This window comes from Hypomesus transpacificus, chromosome 3, assembly GCF_021917145.1.
Source record: "Hypomesus transpacificus isolate Combined female chromosome 3, fHypTra1, whole genome shotgun sequence".
In the NCBI taxonomy this organism is placed as follows: Eukaryota; Metazoa; Chordata; class Actinopteri; order Osmeriformes; family Osmeridae; genus Hypomesus; species Hypomesus transpacificus.
Window position 1 is genome coordinate 6,436,582 of NC_061062.1, and position 27,606 is coordinate 6,464,187.

The following is a 27,606-nucleotide window of genomic DNA, read 5'->3' on the forward strand; positions in this document are numbered from 1 at the left end:
CAGGACTACTGTTTGTCACATGTGAGCGAGTGACGTCGTCATTAGACAACACATGAAGAGGCAAGAAAGACCCACTGTTTTCCTCTACCACCATCAATTTATTCAATCTTTTTAGCTTCAATATTTCTTTAAAGAGATGGAATAAAGTAATGAAATAATTACAAAGTAATGAAATAATTACAAAGTAATGAAATAATTACAAAATGGAGAAAAACGAGATCAGAGAATAGATCATATTCACAGGTTTGATTGACAGATTGACAGATTAGAGTGAGACCAACAGACAGATTAGAGTGAGACCAACAGACAGATTAGAGTGAGACCAACAAATGAATATCCTCCTTTCCTTCCACCGAAGCCTCAGATCCACATAAAGTTCAGAGATCAGAGTGGTACTGCAGCCTCAGGGCGAACCTACCCACAGCCACGGCCTTTGACCCCTGGTCATCATTATCACCTGTGTGGCCAAATCATCCACTACTTTAGTGCTTGTGCAAAACCGAAGGATCAACTCATGTAATGCAAAAAAATGAAATACAAATAACGCTATGAAACGGGGAAAATGGCAGATGACACGTAAAATAAAAAATTTAAAAAAGTTGACGCACAACAAGAAAAATTAAGATGCGGTGCAGGGGGGTACAATTCAGTGAATTCTGAAAAGTACTACACCAGTAAAAACAATCAAATCCACGGCTTGAAGAGGGGAGATCAGTGGTAGTCGAGGCTGGCTCCACCGTGATTGTTGCAGCAATGATAACCTATTTACAGTGACATGCACATCCAATCACCGGACCCAAACAAAGGAAAAATACAGATTTTAAAAAAAGATAGTAAAACAGCTGTCCCTTCACTCAATCTCTCTTTACATCACATTACAAATCAGCACGGTCATGAGCTGTGTGCACAGTATAGATTCTTTATAGATATACATATATATATATATATATATATATATTCATGTCTAATATATGTTCATTTCTCTTGTACGCACACACATCCACTCATTTCATTGTAGCTAGCCTGTGCCTTTGGCAAGATTACTTACAACTCTTCTGTAAAGATTCCAAAGCTATTTAAAATATACTTAATGCATAAAAATAAAGATTTTGGCATTCTCTCTCTCTTCTCCTTCTGATTTTGAAGGTGAAGGAGAGCTTGTCGTCTGGAAGCTCAGTTCTCTACAGTGCTGCAGTCCTTCTGCCAGGCGGCTGAGAACTCCCCCTCCAGCCAGCAGGGGGCGCTGTGAGCAGCACCTGGAGGGTCAGGGGGAGCAGCTGCAGGGCGTGGAGGAGGTGGGGTGTCTCCAGAGATGGAACGGGGTTCCCCTCAGGGTCGTGACGACGCCAGCCCGGAGCTGCCTAACAACCATGAGGGAGGAGAGACGCGGACGACACGCCGGGAGTGCCGCGGCTCGTTCTCCTCATCCTGGAGATGCACGGGCAGAAGACCCACCCTCCTCTCCTCTCCTCTCCCGCCTCGCCTCCTCCTCTCTGCTCAGGTTGTGCCCCCGGACCAAGACGAGAAGGAGGGAGGGAGGTCAGGGTTTCAATCTCCTCCCCCTCTCCCATCCTCCCCTCCTCCCCTCCTGCTCAGTGCTACAGCCTGTGTATCCAGCGCCTCCTCCCCCCCCCCCCTCCTCCCCCCTCCCCCCCCCCTCCCCTCAACGCTCTCAGTCTCTATAGCTGGATCTCGAAGGTCTTGTGCAGCTCGCTGGAAAAGGGGTTTGTGGGCGAGGGCGTGGTGCGCTGGCGGGAGCGGCTCTCCAGGGCGGCCCACTGCGCCTCGAAGGCGTCGGCCTGGGGCGGGGCCGCGGGGCAGGCCGCGGGGGGCTGGGGAGCGCTGGAGGCCCAGCTCTCGGCGCCGTTGAAGGCCACACTGCCGTTGGGAGGCTGGAAGGGGCTGGAGATGACGGCGGAAGGGGGGAGGGGCTTGGCGAAGTGGCTGAGGTGGCAGGGCGCGAGGCCGTCGTACGCGGGTAACGAGGCCGGGGGGGGAGGGTAGGGCTGGGGATGCGCGGCCGAGCCGAAGACGTTGGCCACCATCTGGGAGGGGGTGATGCCCACCACGGGTACACTGGGCTGGGAATAGGCCAGCCCGTTGGACATGGGGTACGGACCCGGAGGCTGGGGGTGGTAGACGGGCTGGCGCGGGGGCACCAGGGGCACCGCGGGGGGCATGAAGGCCACCTGGGTGGGGGCTGTCATCACGGGGGCGGGGAAGGGCTGGGTGGCGTGGTGGGCCGGAGCCAGGAGGGGTGAGTGCTGGGGGGCAGGTGGGGCCGGGGTCAGGAGGGGTGAGTGCTGGGGGGCACGGACCGACTTGGTGACTTCCTCCAGCCAGCGGTCGGCCTCTGACGGCGTGCGCCTGTGGGAGGGCAGTGCGGGCGAGGACGAGGGGGGCGGGGCCACGATCACGGGGCTCGTCCAATCGCCTCCTGCGGCTGGAATGAGAAGGTGAATACATACGTTCCATGACTCGGACCCCAGAAATACTGTGAGAACAATGCACGTCTGATCCTTGATGATCTGCTGTACTTTCACCGTCTAATTCACGATTTGTGTGCCAAATTAAATGTCAAATCTCCACACACACTGAATGGGTCGGACGGTTTTGTGGCAGGGGGCCTCCCTCCGGACTCCTTACCTGGGTGAGCCGAGGCAAGGGCCCCCGCTGGGGTCTTGGCCCAGGGGTTAGTGTCTCGGGCAGGCAGTGGAGGGGGCAGGGCAGGGGGGTTAGCTACAGCAGCAACAGGGAAGGCAGGCGCTGTTCCACTCACTACAGCAGAGAAGAGATGGTAGCTAGTATAGGCAAGCAGGTGTATGTCGTGGACTGATAGTGTTAGACAGAAACATCGCTCACATGCAATGGAAAATGTGTAGATTAATAGTTGTGACGGAGATAAAAAATTATTAAATCAATAAACAAAAAGGTTAAAAGCATGAACTCAGACTAAGACTTTAGAAGCATCCTCACACACACACACACACACACACACAAGCCCTCTCTCATGCTCACACAAAGGGTTGGGGGGCGGGGGGGGGGGGGGTTGATTGGCGGGGTCGGCATGGTTACCTGGGGCGACGGGAGACTGGGGCGAGGTGGCAGGTCTGGGCATGGGCGCTGAGGAGAAGGGGTCTTCGGGCGGCCCGCTGAACGCCGAGGTGATCTGGGTGCACAGAGAGCTGATGCTGTCGCCCTCGCCCTCCACCTCCGGCACTGCAGCACAACACAGCAGCCGTCAGCTGTCACGCACACACACACGCAACCTCACGATCACACACACGCATTCTCACGATCACACACACACACACAGGCACACACACATGTACACGCACACACAACTTGTCGCGGACATACCAGAAAGCCCTCAGACGGGCTAAACAGACCTGTGTGTGTGTGTGTGTGAGAGACAGAAAGAGAGACACGCTGGGGCCGGGTCTCACCCGTGTTCTTCATGGGGAAGTCAGACTTGCGCTGCATCGTTGACGGCAGCTCGCCGATGCGCAGTGACATCTGGCGCTTGAAGGGCGAGGTCTTCTGGCTGAGCGCCGGAAAGCCCCGGAACGAGCCCTGGCGGGCCAGCGCCTCCACGGGGGCGTGCCTGCGGGGGATGGCCTGGGGCCCGAGGCCGTGCGCGGACAGGGGGGGAGACGAGGAGGGGGAGGGGGGCCCCTGGAGGGGGGCTGAGGAGGGAGGCACGCTCGGGGCCGACACAGGAAGTGACGTCTTGACGTCCGTCTCGGCTGGGGGGGAATCAGAGCTTCAGGAATCGGACGTGTACGGGTACACTAGTATACTGACATATTTTTCCGTCCATTAATAAGGACTCAGAAGTTGAGTAAAAAGTTATGATTGACTAAATGTTGTGTAAAGCTCAGCTTTAGAATGTATATGAATGCGTATGACCAGTCAGAGCACAGATGTTTCAAAATTGCTAAACGGTAGCCTATCAGAACAGAGTACACCCAATCTGTGTGGACAGATTGGTCGAAACACAGCTGCAGTGACGACCTGAGTCAGGACTCCGTGCCGTCAGAATGCTTCCTGGCATACAGGAAGTGAATCCCGGACACACTCACCTTTCTTCTCCTGCAGCTGTCTCATCACTTCCTCCCGCTCGGCCGCCTCGGTCGCCGTGGTGACGCGGAAGGAGCCCTCGCGGGTGAAGGTGGTTCTGTTGGCGTCGAAGGTTGCCGTGACGCCGCACTCCTTCTCCCTCTTCTGCTTGCGCTCCAGACAGGCGGCGAAGGCACAGCCCACGGCATGGCTCAGACGCTCTCCCTGGGGAAGAACACGGAGCTGAGCCAGGCTGGGAGGAGGGCTGGGGGGTGGAGGAGGAAGAGGGCTGGAGGAGGAGGGCTTGGCTGGGAGGAGGAGGGCTGGGAGGAGGGTTGGGCTGGGAGGAGGGGGGTTGGGCTGGGAGGAGGAGGGCTGGGGGTGGAAGGCTGGGGGGTGGAGGAGGAGGGCTGGGAGGAGGAGGGCTGGGGGGTGGAGGGCTGGGAGGAGGAGGGCTGGGGGGTGGAGGAGGAGGGCTGGGGGGTGGAGGAGGAGGGCTGGGAGGAGGAGGGCTGGGGGGTGGAGGAGGAGGGCTGGGGGGTGGAGGAGGAGGGCTGGAGGGCTGGGAGGAGGGGGGCTGGATGACCTGGTATCTGGTGGAGGCTGTTCTTGTGTTTGTGAATGAGGCCGTTCTTGTGTTGGCAAATCTTCGTAGAATTTTTTCTGGCATTTATTGTCTCGCTGTACTTTTGAATGATTGTGCACTTTTAATCCACTGTACTGTCCTGTCTGCAGTGTTGAATGCATCTCTGTTTTTAAGCTCTTGGTGCAGAACAAATTCCCCTCGGGACAATAAAGGTTCCTTCATTCATTCAAACGAGGCCGTGATGGAGGCCGTCCTTGTGTTGGGTGCTGATGTCTTACCGAGTCTTTGATGGCCATGAAGCAGTGACAGATCCAGCGCCGCGTGGTGCCGTCCCTGCAGATGTAGGAGAAGGCACGCTCAAAGTTACGGTCCGGAGCGCAGAACGACACCTTCTCTATGGTCTGGTCCAGGATCAGGTCCTGTTGATGGGGGGAGAAAAAAAACCAAGAGAACATCAACCACACCATCAGCATGGTGGATGGGTACAGCTTAGCGGTAGAGAATGTGACTGCTGATCCAGGGGCTGTAGGTCGAAATCCCCCTTTGTACGTCACTTTGGATGAAAGGCAAATGAATGCGGGTGTATCTCCAAATCACTCGTGGGTTAGGCGCCTTGTGTCGTTGACCAACACATCTCGTGGGTTATTGGAGAATGGCGATATAGCACACCCTATTGTGGTTTATGGCTTTAATATTGAATTGTTACATCAATGGGACATTTCAGTTACAGTTGTTGGATTCAGCTTTATTCAAAGGGTTTTCTCAATTAATGAAATTCTGGCAAGTTAACTTGCAGCATTTTTTCGTAAAGATGCTTTGAATTGTATTTACATGTTACATGAATTAACGCGTTTACTGATAATCCATGTTGATGCGCAGTAATATCTCTTATCAAACTGTGAAAAAAACGATTTCCTGGTTGTAACTATCCATATCATATTTATTAATATCAATCTATCAAACTCAAAACACCCTTACAAACACTTAACTATCCACAGCATTTAGCTGACTGGAAATCAGGATGAAATGCCAACTTCTGCAAGACAGGGGGCAGCACAGCACAACATGTAAGAAGTTTAAGTTTCATGTTCATGTGAGATGGGAGTGTTTAACTGTGTCGTAAGGAATAATAAATGGGATGTGAAAGTGGAACCATTAAACGGTCACTGTCATGGAGCAGAGAAAGGCCTTAGGAGGAAAAGTGGCGCAGCTTTGTCATATTCAGAGACCCAGAACCCCATCCGGTTCTGGATCTATAGAAGGGTTAGAACCATGACCAGGACCCAGGCCTCAGGACCAGGCCTCAGGACCAGGCCTCAGGACCAGGCCTCAGGACCAGAACCAGGCCCCAGGACCAGGCCTCAGGACCAGGACCCAGGCCATTGGAACTCAGGACCAGGTCTCGGGACCAGGCCTCAGGACCAGGCCTCAGGAGAAGGACCCAGGCCATTGGAACTCAGGACCCAGGACCCGGCCTCAGGACCCAGGATCAGGCCTCAGGACCCAGGATCAGGCCTCAGGATCCGGCCCTGCCCCAAGCTCAGACTTGAAACGTTACCTTTGTTTTGTCATCCACAACACGGAGGCCATCTGCAGACACCCACAGCACCGCCCTCACAGCCTTCTTCCCTGCCTGCAGAGAACACATACACACTGCTTAGAGAACACACACAGCAAGTTTAACCAACCAGACATCTCTTCAATCAGCTCCCTCAGCTGAAAATGACTCACCCGGCCCTAGAAAGACACACACACTTACTTGTTACTCACTCACTCACACACACACACACGCACACACACTTGTTACTCACACACACTGCCTGAAAAGGATTGAAAATAACAGTGTGTCAGAGAGAAGAGAAGTGCTGATGAGTTTGGGTGTTGTGAAAGTGGCCACGCCGAGGCAGAGGAGAAGAAGAAGACGGAAGGAAGAGGATGTGACACGAGACCCGCTCACGCTGCAGTGACCCGGAGCTGAACCAACCCAACAAGGAAACGCACATGGGTGAGACATCCACACACACACAGACACACACAGAAATGTTGCCATTCATGTTTCGTAGAGGAAACCTGAGACACACGCACACCAAATAAACAAACACACAGTGCCCCCCCCCCCCCCCCACACACACACACACACACACACACATGCAGGTGTGGTCTGTTGCTGCTGGGACAGAGCAGGCCCATCCAGACGGCACCCAGAGGGTTCCCCAGCGAGATCACAGTGTGAGGGGTTACCAGTGAGGGAAAATACACTCAGACACACAAAGCACAACTTACTTTTGTAAAGAAGCCCTTGAAGAATTTCCTGTCCTGGAAGGGGTGGAAGGGGGGGGGGGGGGTTGGTATAGGGAAGTGGGAGGGGGAATGGAAGGGACAAGGCAGGAGATTGTTACCGATGAGGGCTTTGGGAATATCCTGCGCCCAGATGAGTGTGTGTGTGTGTGTTTCTCGGTGGGAGAGCGGGAGGACTTGAAGCCTGGTTATGAGTGAGTGGCGAGGTGGGAGGTGACGGTGAGGTGATGAAGGCAAATTGAGGGGGGGGGGAGGTCATCTAGAACCATTATTAATGCGGTGATCTAGGTTAGTCATGATACTCTGCTAGCCAGCCTGGCAGGAACCCAAAAACCACTCACACTCCCAGATTAGACATCCAGCCACCCCAGAGCACCCTGCAGCCCAGCACCAAGCCTCCCTGCTGGGCCACACACGCTTCAGTCCCCCACCTCCACCACACCAGGGCTGGAGAAGGCCCCAGGCGGCACAGAACTACAGGCTCAGCTGTGACCTCATCAGAAGTGGCCTGACCGGGAAGAGAAGGTAGGGATCCAGGAGCGGGAGATAATCCCAGATGACGTCTTCTATTCTGGTATGGTGAGACACGCCACTCTGTTATCGACAAACACTGATTGGCTGGCTGTCTGATTGGCCGGCAGAGAGCGCCGGGCCTGGGAGTAGGGTCGGAGAGAGCGACCACCATTGATCAACAGGGTCAAAGGTCAGGTTTAGGCCACTGCAGAGAAGAACCAGGGCCAAGCAGGTAGAAGGGACGTGATTTTGCCCATGGGTAAGGCCGGGGGCTGTCAGCAGCATGATAAATGGTTGGTAGCTCCGTAGAACATTTGACTCCAGATCAAGTAACAAATCCCCCTCTGTACATTGCTTTAAATAATAGCATGTGCTAAATGAATACATGTATTATTATTATTATCATAAAGCAGGTCTCCCAGCAGCATGTCAAAGCAGGACTACCAGCAGCATGTTCAAGCAGGATTGGACAGCAGCTATAGATGGTGTCCACAGGCAGGGGGCAGCATTAGAGAGTAGAGACACATGCTCACATTGCTCAAGTCTGGGTGAGGTCAGGGTTCATTCATCTAGAGTTAGTCTGGGTGAGGTTAGTGGTCAGAGTTCACACTGCGAGATTTACGCTGTGTGAGGTGGGGGTGCACACTGCTAGAGTTAGTCTGGGTGAGGTGGGGGTGCACACTGCTAGAGTTAGTCTGGGTGAGGTGGGGGTGGGGCTGGGGGGGGGCATTAGGGTGTGTCACAGGGATGTGAGGACAACCTGCTTAAAGAGACAAAAAAAATGCAATCCAAATGAAGACAAAAAACACAAGTCAGGCAACATACAGGAATAAAGAGGAAACATTGGAGCAGCAGCCCAGTGGAGGAGATGGAGCAGGTCAAAGAGAGGTGGTCTTTAGTCTTTAGAGATGGTCTTTAGAGATGGTCTTTAGTCTTTATAGATGGTGTTTAGTCTTTAGAGAGATGGTCTTTAGTCTTTAGAGATGGTGTTTAGTCTTTAGAGATGGTCTTTAGTCTTTATAGATGGTGTTTAGTCTTTAGAGATGGTCTTTAGTCTTTAGAGATTGTCTTTAGAGATGGTCTTTAGTCTTTAGAGATGGTCTTTAGTCTTTAGAGATGGTCTTTAGTGAGATGGTCTTTACTCTTTAGAGATTGTCTTTAGTCTTTAGAGATGGTCTTTAGAGAGATGGTCTTTAGTCTTTAGAGATGGTCTTTATGCTGGGTACACACCACAGGATCATCGGGCCGATTTCCCCCCCTTCCGACAATCCTAGGTAATGTCCCGATGATCTTGATGGTTCTGCAGATTATTTGATCAGATGTTCCCTTGGTGTGAGGTGTGTTAAGACTGACCGAACCTGCTCGGAAGGACGTCGGAGCCCCCCGATTGTGAATCGTAAATATTCAATATATTTACGATCAGAAATCCTGATGTGTGGGGGGAGCAAAACGGTTAAGTCTAGGATTGTTTTGTTAAAATCTTAAAAGATTTTTAAAATCTATTAGTGTGTACCCAACATTAGAGAAGGTGTTTAGTCTTCAGAGATGGTCTTTAATCCTTGGAGAGAAGGTCTTTAGTCTTTAGTGAGAGGGTCTTTAGAGAGATAATGATGGATATATGGTTAGGACACAAGGGGGATGGCGATGAGGATATCAGGACTAACATGGAGGAACGCAAGGAGACCATCAAACACTGTGACTTCTTCCTCAACCCACCCCCCTACAGGACCCTGGTCCAAATGAAGCTGGCCATGCCAGGAAACAGGAAGTGGAATGCCACCATTAGCACACTTCCCTGGCCAACACAGGGGCACGGGCCAAAGCTGACAGGAAGTGACATTGCAGGGATAAAGGGCAGCCTGGAGGTTGGTGGTGCAACAGTGCCCTTATACCCCCCCCCCCCCCCCCCCCCCCCCCCTCTCTATGTGAGTCAGGGTTCACTGAGGAGTGGGGAAACGATCGTTGGCCCCCTGCAGACTGCTAGCATGCTGGGAGGATTGCAGGCACGGGGAGGTGTTTGTTTGGGACTTATATGTCAAGGTTATAAAGAACTGCCTTACTACCTGGTAGACGGGTGCACAACCAGGTTACCTGGGAGACGGGTACAGGGGTCAGGACGGCCACACATACACAAAACGCCAAGTTACAGAACCATTCAGACTCATAAACCGACACCATCCAAACACATCTGCCTGTGTACAGTTAAGGGTGGAACGCACGCAGCCGGATGAAGGCGGGAAGGCTACGTTATGGCCCAGGAAATCTAATTAGAGAGGGATGAGGGTCCGGGACTCTGAACAGACCGGGGGAGACGGACAGGAGACAGAGTGACTCTTTGGTGCGCTTGGTTCGTGTCTTGTCCCGTGGTCCGTGTTAGCGGCAGGGTAACTCAATAACACAGCGTGCCCTCAGGGCCTGGGCCACATGTTTACATGTGGGTGTGTGTGTGTGTGTGTGTGTGTGTGTGTGGTGGGGGACTGTGGAATGCCTGGAGCTCCGATTAAAGTCTGCGCCAAACAGCACTCCACACCTGCAGGTGTGACAGACCTTACACCTGCCTGGTTGTGTTTTCCTCCGCAGGAGCACCTGTCCCAGGCTAGAGAGACTATCCTGGATGTGTCCCAGGCTAGAGAGACTATCCTGGATGTGTGCCAGGCTAGAGAGACTATCCTGGATGTGTGCCAGGCTAGAGAGACTATCCTGGATGTGTGCCAGGCCAGAGAGACTATCCTGGATGTGTCCCAGGCTAGAGACTATCCTGGATCTGTCCCAGGCTAGAGAGACTATCCTGGATCTGTCCCAGGCTAGAGAGACTATCCTGGATCTGTCCCAGGCTAGAGAGACTATCCTGGATGTGTCCCAGGCTAGAGAGACTATCCTGGATGTGTGCCAGGCTCTCTAGCTCTTTCTCTTCCACCATGCACACTTGTGTTTTTGGTGAATGTTTGCTACTTGTTTGTGTACCTTATAAACAGACAACTTCCACTTTGTAAAACAAAACAGGCAAGCAATCGTAAAACAAAGTTACACAATCTGTTCCAAAAATGTATTTCCAGTGAAATCCGGTCTAATCCAGTGAAATTACACATGATGACAACAAACTATGTAGACAAATCCAATTAGAGGCCAGATTTAGCTACCGTAATCTTGCCATCCACCGTAATGCATTCAGTTAGCCAAAGCTGACACCAGTGTGCTGTCCAGGATCTATTTGCTTCTGCAACATTCTCAAAGGCTCATGGGTGATAAGTGAATGTGTCTCATCCTTTTTGATCCTAGGACTTCATGGACAACCTTCAGAACTCCAGGAACATGCTGCTAAGTCTCAGCTACCCATATTCCAGTCACAAGTGCAGCTTGTTATGACAGAGTTGATGGTGGTGATGTCCCGGCGCCCGTATACCGATATCACAACATGTTACCAAGAGGGTATTAGCTAGCATGGGGAGGGGTGCTGGTACTGCACTGGCTGTCCACACTGAGGGGTCAGTGCTGTCCACCCTGGGAGGGGGGGGTAATGGTGGGGGTCACTGCAGTCAGAAGCAGGAAGCCATCGCCCATGGCTTCCTGTTCCTTCCGCTGGAATCTGCTTTACGTAACTCCTCTGGAACGCACGGACACAGGATAAGCCGGACTGACAGACAGGAAGTACGTACGCTGTCTATCTGCCGGGCTGACAGACAGGAAGTACATGCTGTCTACCTGCCGAGCTGACAGGCAGACGTGTGAAGAGACAACAAGGTTGATGGGTTGGCTACAGCTCAGTGATAAGACCTTCTGACTGCAGATCAAGGGGTCAAACAGGTTCAAAATCCCTCCTGCACTTTGATTTGGATAAAAGTGTCAACTAAATGAACGCATTTATTTGTAAATGAGACACATTGTAATTACATTATTATAAATACATCCACAGAACAACTACCTCCACACAGCAGAACTACCTCCACACAGCGGAACTACCTCCACACAGCGGAACTACCTCCACACAGCAGCACTACCTCCTCACAGCAGAACTTCCTCCTCACAGCATAACTACCTCCACACAGCGGAACTACCTCCACACAGCAGAACTACCTCCACACAGCAGAACTACCTCCACACAGAACAACTACCTCCACACAGAACTTCTTCCACACAGCAGAACTTCCTCCACACAGAAGCAGGAGGAGAGGAGGAGAGGAGTGGGGGAGGGGGTCACTCCAGGGTGAGTCCCCAGGGTAAGGTGATGGTGGTGGGGGAGGGGTGGTGGTGGTGGAGATGAGGCAGGGTCTATCTACAAAGGACCTACCGTCTTCAGCCTCTTCACAGCATCCTCACAGATGTGCATCCCTCTGGACTCCTCCACCTCCACATGGCCCAGGTACTGCAGACAGAGAGAGGGAGGGAGGGAGGGGAAAAGAGAGAGAGAGGGATAGAGAGAGGAGTGAGTGAGTGTTTTAAGTGGGTGGTTTCCTGGTCAGTGAGTGAGGTCAGTGAGCGACTGGCTCCTGTGCTGCTACTGTGACTGAGCCCCATCCTCTCTCTCTTTCTATTACTCACACACACACACACACATCAGATGGAAGGAGCAACCCCACCTCCCTCATACCCCCCCACCCTCTGGCGTGTCACTGAGGTGCCACGCCATGCTCCCCCCCCTCTCCCCCACCCCGTGGGGACCATTGTGCATGGTGGCCAGAGGGGAAGCCCTCCCTTCCTGAACACGCCCTGCCCGTGACCCCCCCCACCCCAGCCCGTGACCCCCCGCCAGGCTATACTTAGGCCCTGATGTCAGACCTCTGACTCACACCCTCAGCACTTTAGGGAGAAAAACAAGGATTTACGATTATACGGCGTTAATCCTAAACTGTACATCAAGTTTGACCTCAGGTGACCTTATTCATGTTTTACATTAATATATTGATTTTATTGCAGTCTTGCACCCCCCCCCCCCCCCCCCCCCCATCCAACCCATGATTACATTTGATAATATACTGAGGGCATTAGGAGCCAGCACAGCTAGCGTCTTACAGAGAGGAGACCAACCTGCCTAGAGCCAGGGAACATGGTAGCAAGACAGGCTGGATGGGTGATAGAGGTTAGAGGCTGGGGGGTAGAGATTAGAGGTTGGATGAGGCAGGCTGGGTGGTGGAGGTTAGAGGCTGGGTGAGGCAGGCTGAGTGGTAGAGGTTAGAGGCTGGGTGGTAGAGATTAGAGGCTGGATGAGGCAGGCTGGGTGGTGGAGGTTAGAGGCCGGGTGAGGCAGGCTGAGTGGTAGAGGTTAGAGGCTGGGTGGTAGAGATTAGAGGCTGGATGAGGCCGGCTGGGTGGTGGAGGTTAGAGGCTGGGTGGTGTTTTTGGGGAGCAGGTGGGAGGTGCTGAGATGAGACGACATGAAGACAACCTATAAAAAGGGAAGGAATCTCGGGCGCACGTACACACACACACAGTTGACCAATACAACCTTCCTTGAGCCAAGTCATCTTCTGTATTACACACTAGTGGAAACTCCAGAGTCCCCCCTCTCCTAACCTTCCTGCTCTGATACCTACAATATGATGTGTGTGTGAGCGTGCGTTACAAAGGGCCAGTGACATGGAAAGAAGAGGTGTTCTATGGAAGCAGTGTTTGGTGGTGTGGGGTATCACCACACTGTGGAGCTCATCTAGTCTGTCTGGTACACTAGTCCTGGTTCTACACCCTCCCAACACCCAGAGGATGTGAATATGCCTGTGTGTGTGTGTGTGTCTGAGCAGGTGTGTGTATGAGGTGTGTGTGTGTTTGTGTGTCAGTGTTTCCTCTGCCGCCACGGTATCAGAAATAAGGCTGTACAAAAGGCGTCTATCAGCAGTGATTGTTTGAGTGCATGTGCGAGCAGGCCCACGTGCCACTGGGCGTCCTTGAGAACTGTAAGTCGTAGAACTGATGTTGTCCGTTCATTTAAGCCTGTTACTGTATTAGTTTACAGTTCTTGCAAATTAAAATGAAGTTAGGTGGTGATTTTCGTTGTTTGTATTCTTCACCTGCTAGCTAAATTGCACGTGGCTGTTGATTCGATAGCGATTGCTGAACGCCCTTGCTCACGTTTGTATTTTAGGTGCATTATTACTAAAGTAGTCACACCGCATTAAGATAATGTAATTAATAGTGGGTTTATTGTTATTATTTGCTACACAATGCTTAGCCTATATGGCAAGATCAAATTAAGCAGGCAGTGTACATGTGCTTTAGAGTGGCCAACCTTAATCGATAAGCTAGGCTACTGACCATTTACAATACGTTTTTTACGTCAATTATTAATTGGCAGCATTTAAGCAATTGAGAACATACTTTATGAGTGGAAGGGTCGTCTTTAAGTAGCCTAACCTCATTGCTTTAGAGGAAATAGGAAAAAAAATATGTTGAATACTACATTAACCTGCTCCGAAATATAGTGAACTTTGTCTCGGCTGGGGGGGAGGGGGGGGGGGGGGGTGTTCGGACAGACCTGCCACCCAAAAATCCTAAAGGAAACACTGTGTGTGTGTATATGTGAGAAGGGTGTGTGTGTGTGTGAGAGAGGGGGCAGTGTGTGTGTGTTACCTTGACAGCGAAGCTGCACTTGCCCGTGCGGACGGCCTCCTCGTCAGTCTGCCACTGGTGCGGCCGGCTGGACTCGGGCACGTACACGTCTTTCTTCCTCCGGAAACTCTGGCGTAGCTTGTTCATTACACAGCCTCCTGGGGAGGGAGAGACCATGAGCATGACACGGGGGGGGGGGGGGGGGGGGGGGGGGTCAGATGGCTGAGCGGTTAGAGGATCAGGCTATTAATCTGAAGGTTGCCGGTTCGTTTTCCGGCCATGCCAAATGACGTTGTGTCCTTGGGCAAGGCCCTTCACCCTACTTGCCCCTGGGAGAATGTCCCTGTACTTACTGCAAGTCGCTCTGGATAAGAGCGTAAATTACTAAAAAGTACATGACAGAGAGACACAGACAGGGAGCGGTACAGAGAGAGGCTATGTTCACACTGGAGCTGAATGAGGCCCATATCCTCATGTGACACAGGTCTGTTACTTGGATGACAGTGTGAGAAGCCCAAATCGCATTGAATCTGACATTTTCAAAATCAGATACGGTCCACTTTCATATGTGGCTTTAAATTGGATGCAAGTCTGACATTTGGCAATGCGACCCCCAGTCTGAACATTTAAATCACCCTTGATCGACATTCGTCACAGTTCTGCGCTGTACCTCCACACGGCAGAACTACCTCCACACGGCAGAACTACCTCCACACAGCAGAACTACGTCCACACAGCAGAACTTCCTCCACACAGCAGAACTACCTCCACACAGCAGAACTACCTCCACACAGCAGAACTTCCTCCACACAGCAGAACTTCCTCCACACAGAACTGGGTGAGGCAGGCTGGGTGGTAGAGGTTAGGGAGTCACGATGCCACCAGTCGTGGGTCCGACTCTGCATACACACTCACCTCTGACACGAACAAGCAGCCAAAAAAAAGGCTTGAAAACGTTCGTCCTGACCTCCATGTTAACAGGTGTGAGGGCGTCCTGCGTGTGAGGAGGCTGTTTTTCGTTCTTTTGCGCATGCGGGGCAGTTCAGGACCGACGACCAGTTCACACTGGACTCTGATATGGGCCCCATTTAAAATGACAACGTGAACACATCGCCTACAAATCGGATCTGATAAATACATCGGAATTGAGAATGAAGGCTTGCAGTGTGAACATAGCCAGACAGACACAGAGCGAAAACAAAGAGAGAGACAGAGTTCATACAGCGAGTCTATTGGTTTATGCAAACTGTTCATACTGTACACTGTTTGCTTTGGCAATACACTGCACTTAACATGCCAATAAAGCTCTTGAATAAATGTTCTGCTGCTGTGTGGAGGGAGAGACAGACCAGAGAGAGATAGAGCGAGGTCATTACCAGATAACACAGGAAGTATTAACAGTTCTGTTCTGACCAGGCAACCACACTATAGCCTTGACTGCTATCTGGAGAAGCCAACACAACAGAGAAAGCCCGCACTGCATCCCTCCTCTTCACTCTCTCTCTCTCTCCCTACTCTCTCTCTCTCTACCCCCCCTAAGCTCCACCCCTCCCACCCCTCTGAGACCATGTGAGCCTGCTCCTTGACTAACGAGTTGTAAAAAAGCAGCCTCACAGAGTTGTACCAACTTCTCAGTTGATGAGGATCTGGTGGAATTAGAGCCTTTAATCCTGCAGGTCTGACTGTCACACAGCAGAGAGTGGGAGGGGGGGGGGGGTGCAGTGTGTGTGTTCCAGTCATAGTGAGTGTGTGTGTGTGTCTGTGTGTGTACCAGACGTGTTGTGTGTGTATACTAGTCATTGTGTGTGTGTGTGTATATATACACACTTGTCATTGTGTGTGTGTGTGTGTGTGTGTGTGCACCAGTCCTGGCTCCAGGAGAAAGTCCACACAGCAGCTCTTATCTCTGTCTCACAGGCTGAAGTTTCAACACACACACACACCACTGATCAAACCAGACCCCTCCTCTACACACACACACACACACACACACACACACACACCCCGGGGTCAGTGCATGCACAGGTGAAAGTGTGTGTGTGTGTGTCTAATTGGAATGACATGTTCCATGCTCAACAGACACCTGTTCCATATGCTGCCCCGGGCAACGACACGGTGATGCGAGGAGACGAGACAGGGAGGAGAAAGACGCGGCCTCTCCCTGCCTCTGTCTCACGCTCGCTCGCCCTCCCCTCTCCCTCACACCACACATTTATTTAGGTCATATCATGTCTCAGCTTACTGCAGGCTTTAGACAGGAGACTGTCACTGCAGAGAGGAGGGAAGAGGAGAGGAGGGAGGAGACTGGGGAGGAAAGAGGGAAACCGGATCTTGTGCCCCCCCCCCCCCCACCATTTCTAGATGACATATGCATATCCATAACAGAAAACACCAAGAACAGTGATGGCTTTTACAGGCGCTGGGGGTTTCGAACCGGCAACCTCTTGATCCGCCATCAAACGCTCGAACCACTGAGCTAAACCTAGTGAGCATGTGTGGCTGTCCCGGCACTTCTAACAGCCCTTTCATCTGTGTGCATAGATCTGAGCGTGCATGTGTGCGTGCATGCATGTTCCAGTGCATGTGCGTAGGTCTGAATGTGTGCGTGTGTGTGTGTGTGTGTGTAGAGGGTCTGCTCTACTGGGGGGCGGGGGGGTTTGGGGAACGACTGGTCATGTGAGACAGCTTTACACTGGACCACCAGACTAGCCAGATCGGACAGGAGGGAGAGAGAAGAAAAAAAAACGATCCATTTTTTATCTCAGCCTTGTCGCCAGTCCCAGGGAGGCCAGTGGGGAGGGAGCCCATGTGAGCATGGGGAGGACATGCAAACTCCACACAGGAAGGCCGGGGAGATAGTCCACCTGGGCACCAACAGGCCCCAAGCGGGAATCGAGCCCAGGACCTTCCTGCTGAGGGGCGGCAGTGTGCCGGCATGCCACAAGCACATGGACAGGGAGTGAAAGATGCACTGACAAGCTGCACTGTGTAGAACAGAGCAGTCCAGACACTCCAACACTGCTCTCATTCCATGTTAGAGGGGGTCAGATGGGGGTCAGATGGGGGGTCAGATGGGGGGTCAGATGGGGGGTCAGATGGGGGGTCAGATGGGGGGGTCAGATGGGGGGTCAGATGTCTGAGCGGTTAGGGAGTTGGGCTATTAATCATAAGGTTGTTGGTTCGATTCCCGGCATTGCCAAATGACGTTGTGTCCTTGGGCAAGGCACTTCACCCTACTTGCCTCGGGGGGAATGTCCCTGTACTTACTGTAAGTCGCTCTGGATAAGAGCGTCTGCTAAATGATTAAATGTAAATGTTACAGCAGTTATTCATTTACAGACGCTTTTATTCAAAGTGACGTATGGATAGTGCATACAGTAAGTCCACCAGAAGTGCCTACTTCAGTGTTTTGGTGGTCAGAGTTGGAGCAGTGAACCAGAGACATGAAGTGGGAACATGCTACCTCAGCAGGGAGTCAGTCACCAGGTCTGACAGAATGGAAATCCCTCACCGGGGTTTTGGGGAGAGAATGATGTGCTTCTGGAACACCAGAGCCCAGCTTCACTCCACTCTTAATTACCACTAATCACAGCATGACTTGAAAGGCTGAACACTGGGAAGGAACAGCAGTCTTTAAGCCAAGTAAACATCACACTGAGCTAGTGGGCTAAGGGAGTCAGATGGCTGAGCGGTGAGGGAGTCGGGCTAGTAATCAGAAGGTTGCCGGATCGATTCCCCGACACTTGGGGAATGTCCCTCCCTGTACTTACTGTAAGTCGCTCTGGATAAGAGCGTCTGCTAAATAACTAAATGTAAATGTAGTGAAGAAACAGCCAGTAAAAAGCACTGAGCCAGTGGAGAACCAGTCGGTGAACAGCACTCTGAGCTACTGGAGTACCAGTCAGCAAACAGCAGTCGGAGCTAGTGGAGAACCAGTCAGTAGAACTGCTGATGGGAACGCCTCTATGCTGCCCTGTGTGATGCAAAACACAGTTACTGACCCCAGAGGAGAGACAGGAGAGAGAGAGGGGGAGAAAAACTAGCCTGGTCCTACCAGACTCATCCATTTCATTTGTACAGAGAGTCTGGGCTTGCTCCATTGACAAGCCTTAAAGATGCTGAAGTGACATTTTGTCAACTACCCATCCAAATTCTAATGAAAAAAAACACTGACAAGTATGTTAAATTGGGCTTTGAAATCGTGAGAAAAGGCGTGTCCGCCTGAAGGAGCTGAAGTTCCGCCCCCTCGAATTTAACAACAACAGCAACACTAGCTAAATCAATTGCAGATACCAGAACAGACCTACTTGCAGTTTCTGAGTGTTTTATGTGTTAATTCCTTTGTCTTTGCATCATACCAGCTGAGTAACAGAATGCAACCGTCTGTGGTCTGACGTAGATAGGTCACTGTGACGTAGCTAGGTCAGGTTTGGCTCCACCTTTACAAAACCTGAGCTGAAAACGGGGAGAGAAACTGTTCAACGGTAGGCAGCGTTGCCACAACGGACCGAATGGCTTCGCTCGCATCTTTTTCCGCCACCATTACTGAACTACAACTCAAACTAGCGCATGACATCAACGTCATCGTTCTCAGCCACTCCCCTCTGTTCGCTGATTGGACCGCCAAGAATTTGGCTGGAAAAAAAAACGGCTAACATACCACAAACCCAGACGGAGTACTGAAGGAAAATGAAAATTGAGCGGAAGAACGTAGGAGGGCAGAGCAGGGCTAGAGACTAACAGAGAGAGAGAGAGAGAGAGAGAGAGACAGAAAGAGACAGAGAGAGAGACAGAGAGAGAGAGAGAGAGAGAGAGAGAGAGAGAGAGAGTGAGGGTGAGTTGGTATGAATGGTTGGTTCTTCATGCCCAGAGGCAGGAAACAGTGGGAACAGGAGGCTACTGAACCTCCCTCTCTCTCTCTCTCTCCCTCCCTGCCTCTCTCTTCCCGACAGACCCCCCCCCCCCCCCCTCCTCCTCCTCAAAGTGGTCAGGGGGCTCCTAGACAGAGATAAAGATTTGGTGTTGAGTGTGTGTGTTAGCACATGCATGTGTGATATGCATGTGTGTGTGTGTGAGTGTGTGTGTGTGTGAGTGTGTGTGTGAGTGTGAGTGTGAGTGTGTGTCGGCAGGGGGTGTTTCGACACACCTCTCTGTGTGATTCTATTCCTGTAGGTGTTGAGCAACGTAGCAGCTCCCCAGAAACAGCCAACCGGCCAGCCAGCTAACTAGCTAGCCAACCAGTCAGCCAGTGAACCAGTCAGACAGGTCCAGCAGCCCCTCTCTGCACAGGGGCCTTGACCCTGTCCAGAAACACTGAGGCTTTGTGTAAACCTGGGATGTAATCAGCTACTCTGCTCCCCCACCCTCTCTCTCTCCCTCTCTCCCTCTCTCCCTCTCTCTCCCTCTCCCTCTCCCTCTCCCTCTCCCTCTCCCTCTCCCTCCTCCCCTCCCCCTCCCTCCCTCCCTCCCTCCCTCCCTCCCTCCCTCCCTCCCTCCCTCTCTCCCTCTCTCCCTCCCTCCCTCCCTCCCTCCCTCCCTCCCTCTCTCCCTCTCTCCCTCTCTCCTCTCTCTCTCTCTCTCTCTCTCTCTCTCTCTCTCTCTCTCTCTCTCTCTCTCTCCCTCTCTCTCTCTCTCTCTCTCTCTCTCTCTCTCTAACCCCCCCCACCCCCACCCACCCTGCCCTGCTCCTGACTGTCTCTCTCAATTCAATATCCTTTAATGGCATGAATGTTCAGGTTACACAATGTTGCCAAAGCAGCCGACAGTGAAGCAACAACAACATGCCAAAGAGAACATACTTTATAGTACACCTACATCCTACAAACATACATGTAGGCTACATCTACGAGCACATTCTGTATCTATACACACACACACACAATGCTCATTCTAATAGCCATTGCATAGCATGAATAAAACTGATGAAAAAGATGACTGGGAATGGGAAAGTATTCTCTCTCGCTCATCCTCACCCTACCCTCCTCTGCTGCTGAGACACTACTCACCCTCTCTCTCTCCCTCTTACCTACGCTCCATTGCACCCTCACCCTCTGTTCCTCCCTCAACTTCACTCTCTCTCCCCCTCCCTCCCCCCCCCCCCACCTCATACACACAATCCCTTTCCCTCCCCCTCTCCACGTCCCACAATTACTCCCACAAACCCTTTTCTCTCTCTCTGTCTCTCTCGTTCTCCCACGCTCTCACACACACACACAGTTCCGTTCCAAGGTAGCCGGCCTCTCTAGTCCTCCTCCTCATCCCGAAGCCAGTGAAAGCCCATGGGCACAAGCAGCCTAACCCCAACCCCTTCAGCCCGGACGACCGTCCACCTTCCTCCAGCCGACGTCCACCCTGCCCTGGCCCACCCCGTGCTAATCCTCCTGGGGACGGGCCCAGCGAGGCTAATGAGTCACCCGTCACCAGACCAGACTGACTCGGCAGGGGGAACAGCTGGAAGGGGAGAGGGGGTTTGATCTCCAAACGGGCCCCGTGTTAAGGGGCTTTTCTCCTCAAATGGCGTTGGGTGCTGCTCTACGCACAGTGTGGGTCACATCACTGTTCCTCGCTGTCTTCGGTCTGTTTGTGTGTGTGGGCGCGTGAGAGAGTGTGTGTGTGTGTGTGTGTTAGCGGGCATGTCCCTATGCCCTCTCTCCTAGAGCAAGCTCCCTACTAAAAGGACTTAGCCCAGACCACAGCCTCCTCCCACCCCCACCCCCACACATCTCCAGTACCCAGTAAAGCCACACCATGTTGGGGCTTCAGGTCCTCCAGTCACCCCTGGTCCACACCCCGGCTGTGTCCGGCCACGTGACGGGGCCGAGCTCTACGCTGACCACACAGGCCAACTGGAGGAGCAGCCCCTGTCACTCATTCATCACGAGCTCCCTGCGCAGGACCAGCTTCCCGAACCGGCGCGAGAACATCCGGATAACGTCCCGACGTTTACAACGTCGTCCAACTTAACGACGGGATTAAAACGATGAGCCAGCCAGGAGTGTGGATCGGACCGGGGTGACGGGGGTGGATGTAGTCTGGAGTTGAGATGCTACAGCGAGCGTGTGTCTGTGTGTGTGTCTGGGGGGGAGCTGTGTTTGAGCAGGAGCAGGAGTGGTGACAGGATGGAGGGGAACAGGAAGCTCCTGCTGGGAGGACAGACATACCAGCTGACCACAGACCAGCTCCTCACACGTCCCAGAGCAAACATGCTGCTCACACACACACACACACGCGCACACACACGCACACAGGCACGGTGCTTGGACGACACTGAAACGGCCAGGGAAGGCACTGAAAACTCCCAACACTTCCTTTCACCAGGCACCATGGGCTCTGTGTGTGTGTGTGTGTGTGTGTGCACGTGCGAAGCACTGTGTGCCCGCCCGTGTGTTGGTTTCGATTAAGGTGTGAGCGTGTTTGGAGCATACGTGAAACTCCTATTCCCAGAATCCTCACATGTACAGACAACTCGAGATTCCCAGAATGCCGTAGGCGCTAGCGGGGGTTAAAACAGGGGCTAGGTAGGGTTAGCTAACAGTAACAGGAGACAGAGCGTCACACAGCCAGAAAAACCAGTCAGGCCACCTGAGCAACAACAAGGCCTGTGGTAGTGACTGACACACACACACACACAAGCTTTTTACTCAATGGATCTGCTGTGTGGAAGAGGAGGATGATGATGACTTGTGACAGATACGCCAGCCAGGAAGATTTTGCATCACATGACCGGAGGGCAGAGGGGGGGTTTGGGTTCAAGGAAGTGACATCACCATGTTCTTTCTGCTGCTGTTCGCCTGTTTACTTCATTTGTCAGGCAGACAGGCAGGCCAGCAGGGAGACAGTGCAGAACAGAGGCTGGATAATGGCCAGGCCCCACTGTCAGCCTGGCTGCTTTGATGAGGCTGAGCCCAGGCCCCCAATTACTGACCGGTACTTCTGACAGGCCTGGCACGCTGCATGCCGACTAAAGACTGGACACTCCAGCTCCTACCCCAGCCCTGCAAGGGGGGCCTCTCTACCCAGCCCTGCAAAGGACCCTCCCTGAATGTGGTGTGAGGGCGGCCTGGGACGGTTGGCACAGCAGGCACATTGTTCTGGTGCTGCCAACTCAGCACTGTGGCACTCGGGACAAGCCGGACGGTTCCCTCCGCCTGCTCAGGCTGTGTGTGTGTGTGTGAGAGAGAGTGTGTGAAAGAGAGAGAAATGAAGCCAAAGACAGAGAACTCTAAAGATATGGCCACCATGTGCACACACACACACACACTATCTCACACACACACACACACACACCTCCGGCCGTGTGGCTCAGATAAAAGACTGCAGTGCTGGAGGCAGGCCTTGCTGCACCCTGACGCAACACACAGGAAACAACCCCCCTCCTCTCCCCCTCCCCCCCCTCTCCCACCTCTCCTCGAACCTCCCCCCCTCTCCCCCCTCCCCACCCTCCTCTCCTCCTTGCCAGGAACAGAATCCACATTCTTTCTACCTGACTTCAGCTCATCTGGGAGAGTGCGGACTGCTGAAATACAGCACGCGCGCGGGAGCGCCCCCATTACACTCGTAAAACGGGCGAGCGGCAGAGCCATGTCTCCCGCTCCGCGAGGCCACGCCCACCCCGTCAGCCCCGCCTGCGACAAGTCAAACCTGTTCACGAGCTCGCCATCCCTCCCCACGGAGTACTGCCAGTCCCCCTTTCAGATGACCACGCCAGCTCGCCTCCCTGCCCTCTGCTGAGCCCTGCGGCAAAACAAACCCACCCTAGCCCTCCTGTCGGCGGTCAGTAGCAGTGTCTCATATGGCTCTGGCATAGAGCAGGCGGGACCTGGTTATCTAACAGAGCCTGGAGCCGCCTGGCTGGCTGGCTGGCTGGGCGACGGGGCTTGGACCAGACTCGTCTGTTACACAACACAGTGCTCCGGTCCAGGTGGAGCTTCCGAACAGAACATGACTCAGCGAAACCCCGGCGGGGGCTCATGACTGGACTGCGTCTGGACGGGTGAGATAGCCTGCCGGTGTGTTTATATACACACACTGGCCCGAGGCCAGGCTGCAGGAAGGGCGGAGCGGTGAATGGGAGAGGAGAGAGAGCAGAGGAGGAGGAAGAATAGCAGGAGGAGGAGGAGAGGACGAACAGGAGAATGAGAGAGAGCGCCAGAAACCCAGAAAGAAAGAGAGAGAGAAAGAGAGAGAAGCAGTAAGAAGAGCAGGAGGAGGAGGAGGAGGGGGAGGAGAGGTACCGCTCTCGGAGTGAAACATGCGCTGCACGGCTGGGTCAAATGCTCTCATCACTGCATCACCCGGCAACCACCGCCGTTACCAGGGAACAGGATCCGTGGCGATATCACGCGCAGTCATGGCGATGAGGCCGACAGCCAGTGGAGGCCAACAGGAGAATCAGGAGAGACACTTCGTCCTGCCTAATCAGTCAGCCTTCTTACCTTGCTGAGGGATGGACAGCAGGTTCATGAGGTGCTGGTTATAACACACACACACACACAGGCAACAGGTCATATCAGTCCTTGGACTTATGTGATAAGACAGCGAGGACAGAGGGCCTTGATCTAGACTCTCCATGCTGTGTGGGGAGGGCTGGGGGTGGAGCTGAGGCTTGGGCTAAGGCTAGGGCTGAGTGACACTGGAGCTGGGGTAGGCCTGGGGCTGAGGCTGAGTGAGGCTGGGCCTGGGCCTGGGGTAGGCCTGGGGCTGAGTGAGGCTGGGACTGGGCGTGGGTCACTCCTCATTAAAGCAGAGATCAGCAGGCTGAATAAAGCATGAGTCTCTCCACCGCACGGGGCTCAGGTGTCTCCACATAGGGGCCAGGGCTCTCCTGCTGACAATGAAGCCTCAGAGCGCCGGAGCGTCCACAGAGAGACAGGGCCTGAAAGACAAGCCGGTCCCTTCCTCAGAACGACATCCCCCACGGCTGAGAGGGCCAGGCCAGCGAGAGGCACCGAGCCACCCGGGACCTCATTAAAGCTCCCAGACACCCTCCTCTCAGAGGGCAGGCCTACAACTGCATTAAGAGGGGTTGGATGAGCGCAGAAAATGCTCGATAGAAGACGCTTTGTTCTTTAAAGAAAAAAGAAAAAAAACAGGTTGCTGACTTGCTCAAAAAATAAAAAATAATCTGAAAAAAATTATTGCCTACTCTGTCAAGAAAAATCGGAATAAGGCTCCTGGCGTTGCAGCGCCTCTGTGGGAGGTATTGATGTGTCGGCGCTGCGCTGTGTCAGGTGCGGAGACCTGACGGCTGTTCTGGTGGGCGCTGGAGCAGAGCGCGGCAGCAGACCCCGTGGGCCGCGCTGCCAGGAGACCTACTTGGTAGCTGGCTGCGCTGCGGAGAGCGAGGCCAGCGACAGAGGACGCGATGCTAACCAACGGCCCGCAGGGACAATACAAAAGCGGCTATTCAGAGTCCCTGTATAGAAAAACCAGAGTATGTCGATAGAACTTGTGGTTCTGGTTTGATGCAAATGACCTAGTAATAGGTACTTATACAGTAGTTACTGTATCACATAGACTTAGGCCTATATGTAGGCTGTGCGGATTCTTATAACCATGGAATTCATGCATCGTCTTCATTGATGCCTTTATCCAGAGCAAGGTACTGTGCAGGGGAGTGGGGTGGAACTTGCAGTCAAACGCTCTCCCACAGAGCTGCCCCCACCACAACCTGACACCCACTCAGAGGAAACATGTTACCCCCCCCCAGGTTAGCCCAGCTGGGGGAGAGGGCACCCACACAGACCCTGACAGGCCCAGCCGTCTCTGGAGGGCCCTCACTGACCTGCTCCACTTCAGGTCACTTCCCCATTCTTCCTCTCTGAGAGAGTTATTGGGGGGGGGGGGTTCTTCCTCGTCTTCTCTGCGGGTTTAGGTCCGTTCTAGCGCCTGATCCGTGGGCATCGGTGAAGCTGTCGCCGCTGTGACCTGGTGAAAAGAGCTCTGAGAAGAAGACAGGATGGAGCCCCCATGGAGTCCTACACGGCTGCAGGCGAGGCAGGTGAGTGACAGGCAGGTCCGCCTTAATCCACACGCACACGTCCCTGGCCTCCTCCCTCCTCACCTTAAGCTCTCAGTAAGACCCTGGTCTGGTCACCCCCAGGGCCGTCGGATTGAACTGAAGCAAACTCGCTCAACGTGGTGCCAGGCCAGAGCAGAGCAGGCAGATCTGTCCAGGTGCTGCATCACCCACGTGTCACGTGCATGGAGCTTGGCCAGGAAAGAGGCCTACTGTCCGAACAATACCCCGCCACAGAAAACTCTCACGGTGTCAACTTCTACGCACCCAACCCGGCCATGCTGCCATCCTCTGATGGAGAAGAGCACCCAGCCCCTCCTCAACGTTCAAAGACAACCTTTGATATGAAGGCTGCTTGTTTAGAATGAGGCCAGCCGAGATTGAGATCCAGGTTTATACATCTAGTGGGTGAAAACAAGCCATCTCTAACTGAGAGTGCCGGAAGAGAGGAGGCACTAATTGCTAACTGGGGCAGGATTCGAGGGGCACGATTGAACAGGATGTTTCAACAAAATCAATTTGTTATTGGTGTGTGTTCATTTCGGCAGACTATTAATAGCAAACAGTCAAACTTAATCAGAGCACGCTAGGAAACTATATTTGTTGATTAGACATTTAGCTAGTAACAGCAGCTTTCACAGCATGACAAATGATTACATAGCAATTTTCATGAGCATATTAACATTAATATGGCATTTGCCATTAGGTAAACGTTGCAGTATACTAGCATAGCACTACAGGTAGGCAACAATGTATCAAAACGAAGGATATTTGGACTCTAAACACACACCGCCAGTTAGCTATTGAACGTATTGCCAATGGCAGGTATAAACCTTACCTTGCTAGCTCTAGCTAGCTAACTAACCTAACCTGTTAATTATTCTGGATACGTGTAAGTTCGCTACCTCCCAATCAGGCAGTTTGTATGTTTATAGCAGTCAGACAAGGCTAATTATTAGCATCTCGAACTAATACCTACCTGTCAACCGTTAGGAATCCCGTCTTTGTTGATTTGATTAACAATAACGTGAGCTGACTGGTCTCTGATGTTGCAGCTAGGCTGCCTAGGAAGCCGACTAATTTTAAGCTGCACGCAGAAGCTGAAAATGCAAGCTACCTAGCTAGTGCCGTGTCATATTGACTTAGTTAAATCTTCCAGGCACAAATTGTTTCTACCATACAATACTGTCTTTCCTTCAGGCCAACTAGCTAGCTTACCTGCAAGATCGCTAACTTTGCTCGGCTACTTCCTCAAACGGAACACTCAAACGTTCCATGGGAAATTTAAATAGAGCTGGTCAGTCTAATGTTGGATCCTGTCTTTAATACACTAGCTAATTAGCCAGCTACATACAGTACATTCCTTCATATGCAGATAGTACATACGTACATACACCACCATCTCACGATTACATATATATGTATATATACATGTATAGATTCAGCAAGCAATCTCCAGCATGGAGATTACAATTTCACTGGAATACCTTAAACGATTAGCTGGCCCCTCAAAATAGACGCAACCACTGAAGCTATGAATGCTGGCCGAGTTTGCTATCGCTAGTAAGCTAGCTAGCTACGCTGCTAGGCTGGCTAATGAGCCGTACATCCAAAAACACCAAAACAACGTATCTTAAACATCTTGATTTTCTAGACGTGTAGCATATGTTACTAACATAAACGTACCTTGGGTCAGCGTCACGGTCCGGGAACTGTAATATGCTATCACCTGTCGTAAAGAACCGAGCCAATGTAATTAAAATTCCAGAAAAGTGTTTAGAATCACCACTTGCAGTCCTGTGGTTCACCTGCTAGTAGCGAGTCGTAGTGCTGATGATGATTCAACCAAACCTCGCCCTTAGCAACGGACCGCCCCCTGTCCATATCTATTGGATAATATATTCAACATCGGAATGAAATCTCAGGTGCTCGATTGGTGAGTACCTATGACAGACATACATTAGTGTCAAAGTGCAAAGAACCTTGGCCAGTAAATTCATAAACTCGTTGGTGCCAGTCGGTTCACCATACCTGGTGTAGCCTAATTACTCATCATTTTTCAGAGACATCCGTCTTGGATCAACACATAATATTGTAATATTGAAAAAGAAACGTATGCATTTTTCATCACGTGTTTGAGTTTTGTCTTATTTCCAAAAGCAAATTCAAGATCCACAACTTGGATCAAGCAAGTCCCATATGTATCCCTTTATGTATCAGTTCAGGTTCAACAATTTAACTGAAATGTTGAGTTTCTCTCTGTCCACCTTTTTCCATGGAATTCGTGTGATCTATAATCATATTTTTAGAACAACAAACGTCAAACATACAAAAATAACACCGATTTTAGAGAAATTATGCAAAGAGTAGGCTATGGTGTCACACAGTCTACAACTAAACAAAAAAACGTTTTGGATTCTCTTAAAGTGAATGCAATTCACCACTATGTCGGGTTGCCTGTATAAACTAGTTATGATCACCCCACCCCCTATTTTGATGAGAAGTTGCCCTCTTTAAAGGCCAGTAGTTTATCAGTATCAGCCTGCATTCCACACATAGCAATGAGCGGGGATTGAGGAGTTGAGCTTCAAAC

General features: G+C 52.2%; 1 protein-coding gene across 6 annotated transcripts; it reads right to left on the reverse strand.

Moving 5' to 3' along the window:
* Positions 1–77: 77 nt before the first annotated feature.
* Positions 78–26,852, reverse strand: numb (NUMB endocytic adaptor protein). 6 transcript variants are annotated; one of them, XM_047018435.1, is made up of 11 exons: positions 26,700–26,852; positions 14,018–14,154; positions 11,745–11,819; positions 6,929–6,961; positions 6,204–6,278; positions 4,924–5,064; positions 4,083–4,284; positions 3,447–3,746; positions 3,076–3,219; positions 2,647–2,778; positions 78–2,443 (listed from the first exon to the last, which is right to left on the reverse strand). In XM_047018435.1, the coding sequence occupies exons 2-11, from the start codon at positions 14,141–14,143 to the stop codon at positions 1,680–1,682; spliced, it is 1,992 nt and encodes a 663-aa protein (XP_046874391.1). In that variant the 5' UTR covers positions 14,144–14,154; positions 26,700–26,852; the 3' UTR covers positions 78–1,679. The 6 variants fall into 6 exon arrangements, with proteins under 6 accessions (XP_046874391.1, XP_046874392.1, XP_046874393.1 ...); XM_047018436.1 differs by lacking the exon at positions 26,700–26,852 and adding an exon at positions 25,993–26,657; XM_047018437.1 differs by lacking the exon at positions 26,700–26,852 and adding an exon at positions 24,780–24,859.
* Between the last annotated feature and the right edge of the window lie 754 nt (positions 26,853–27,606).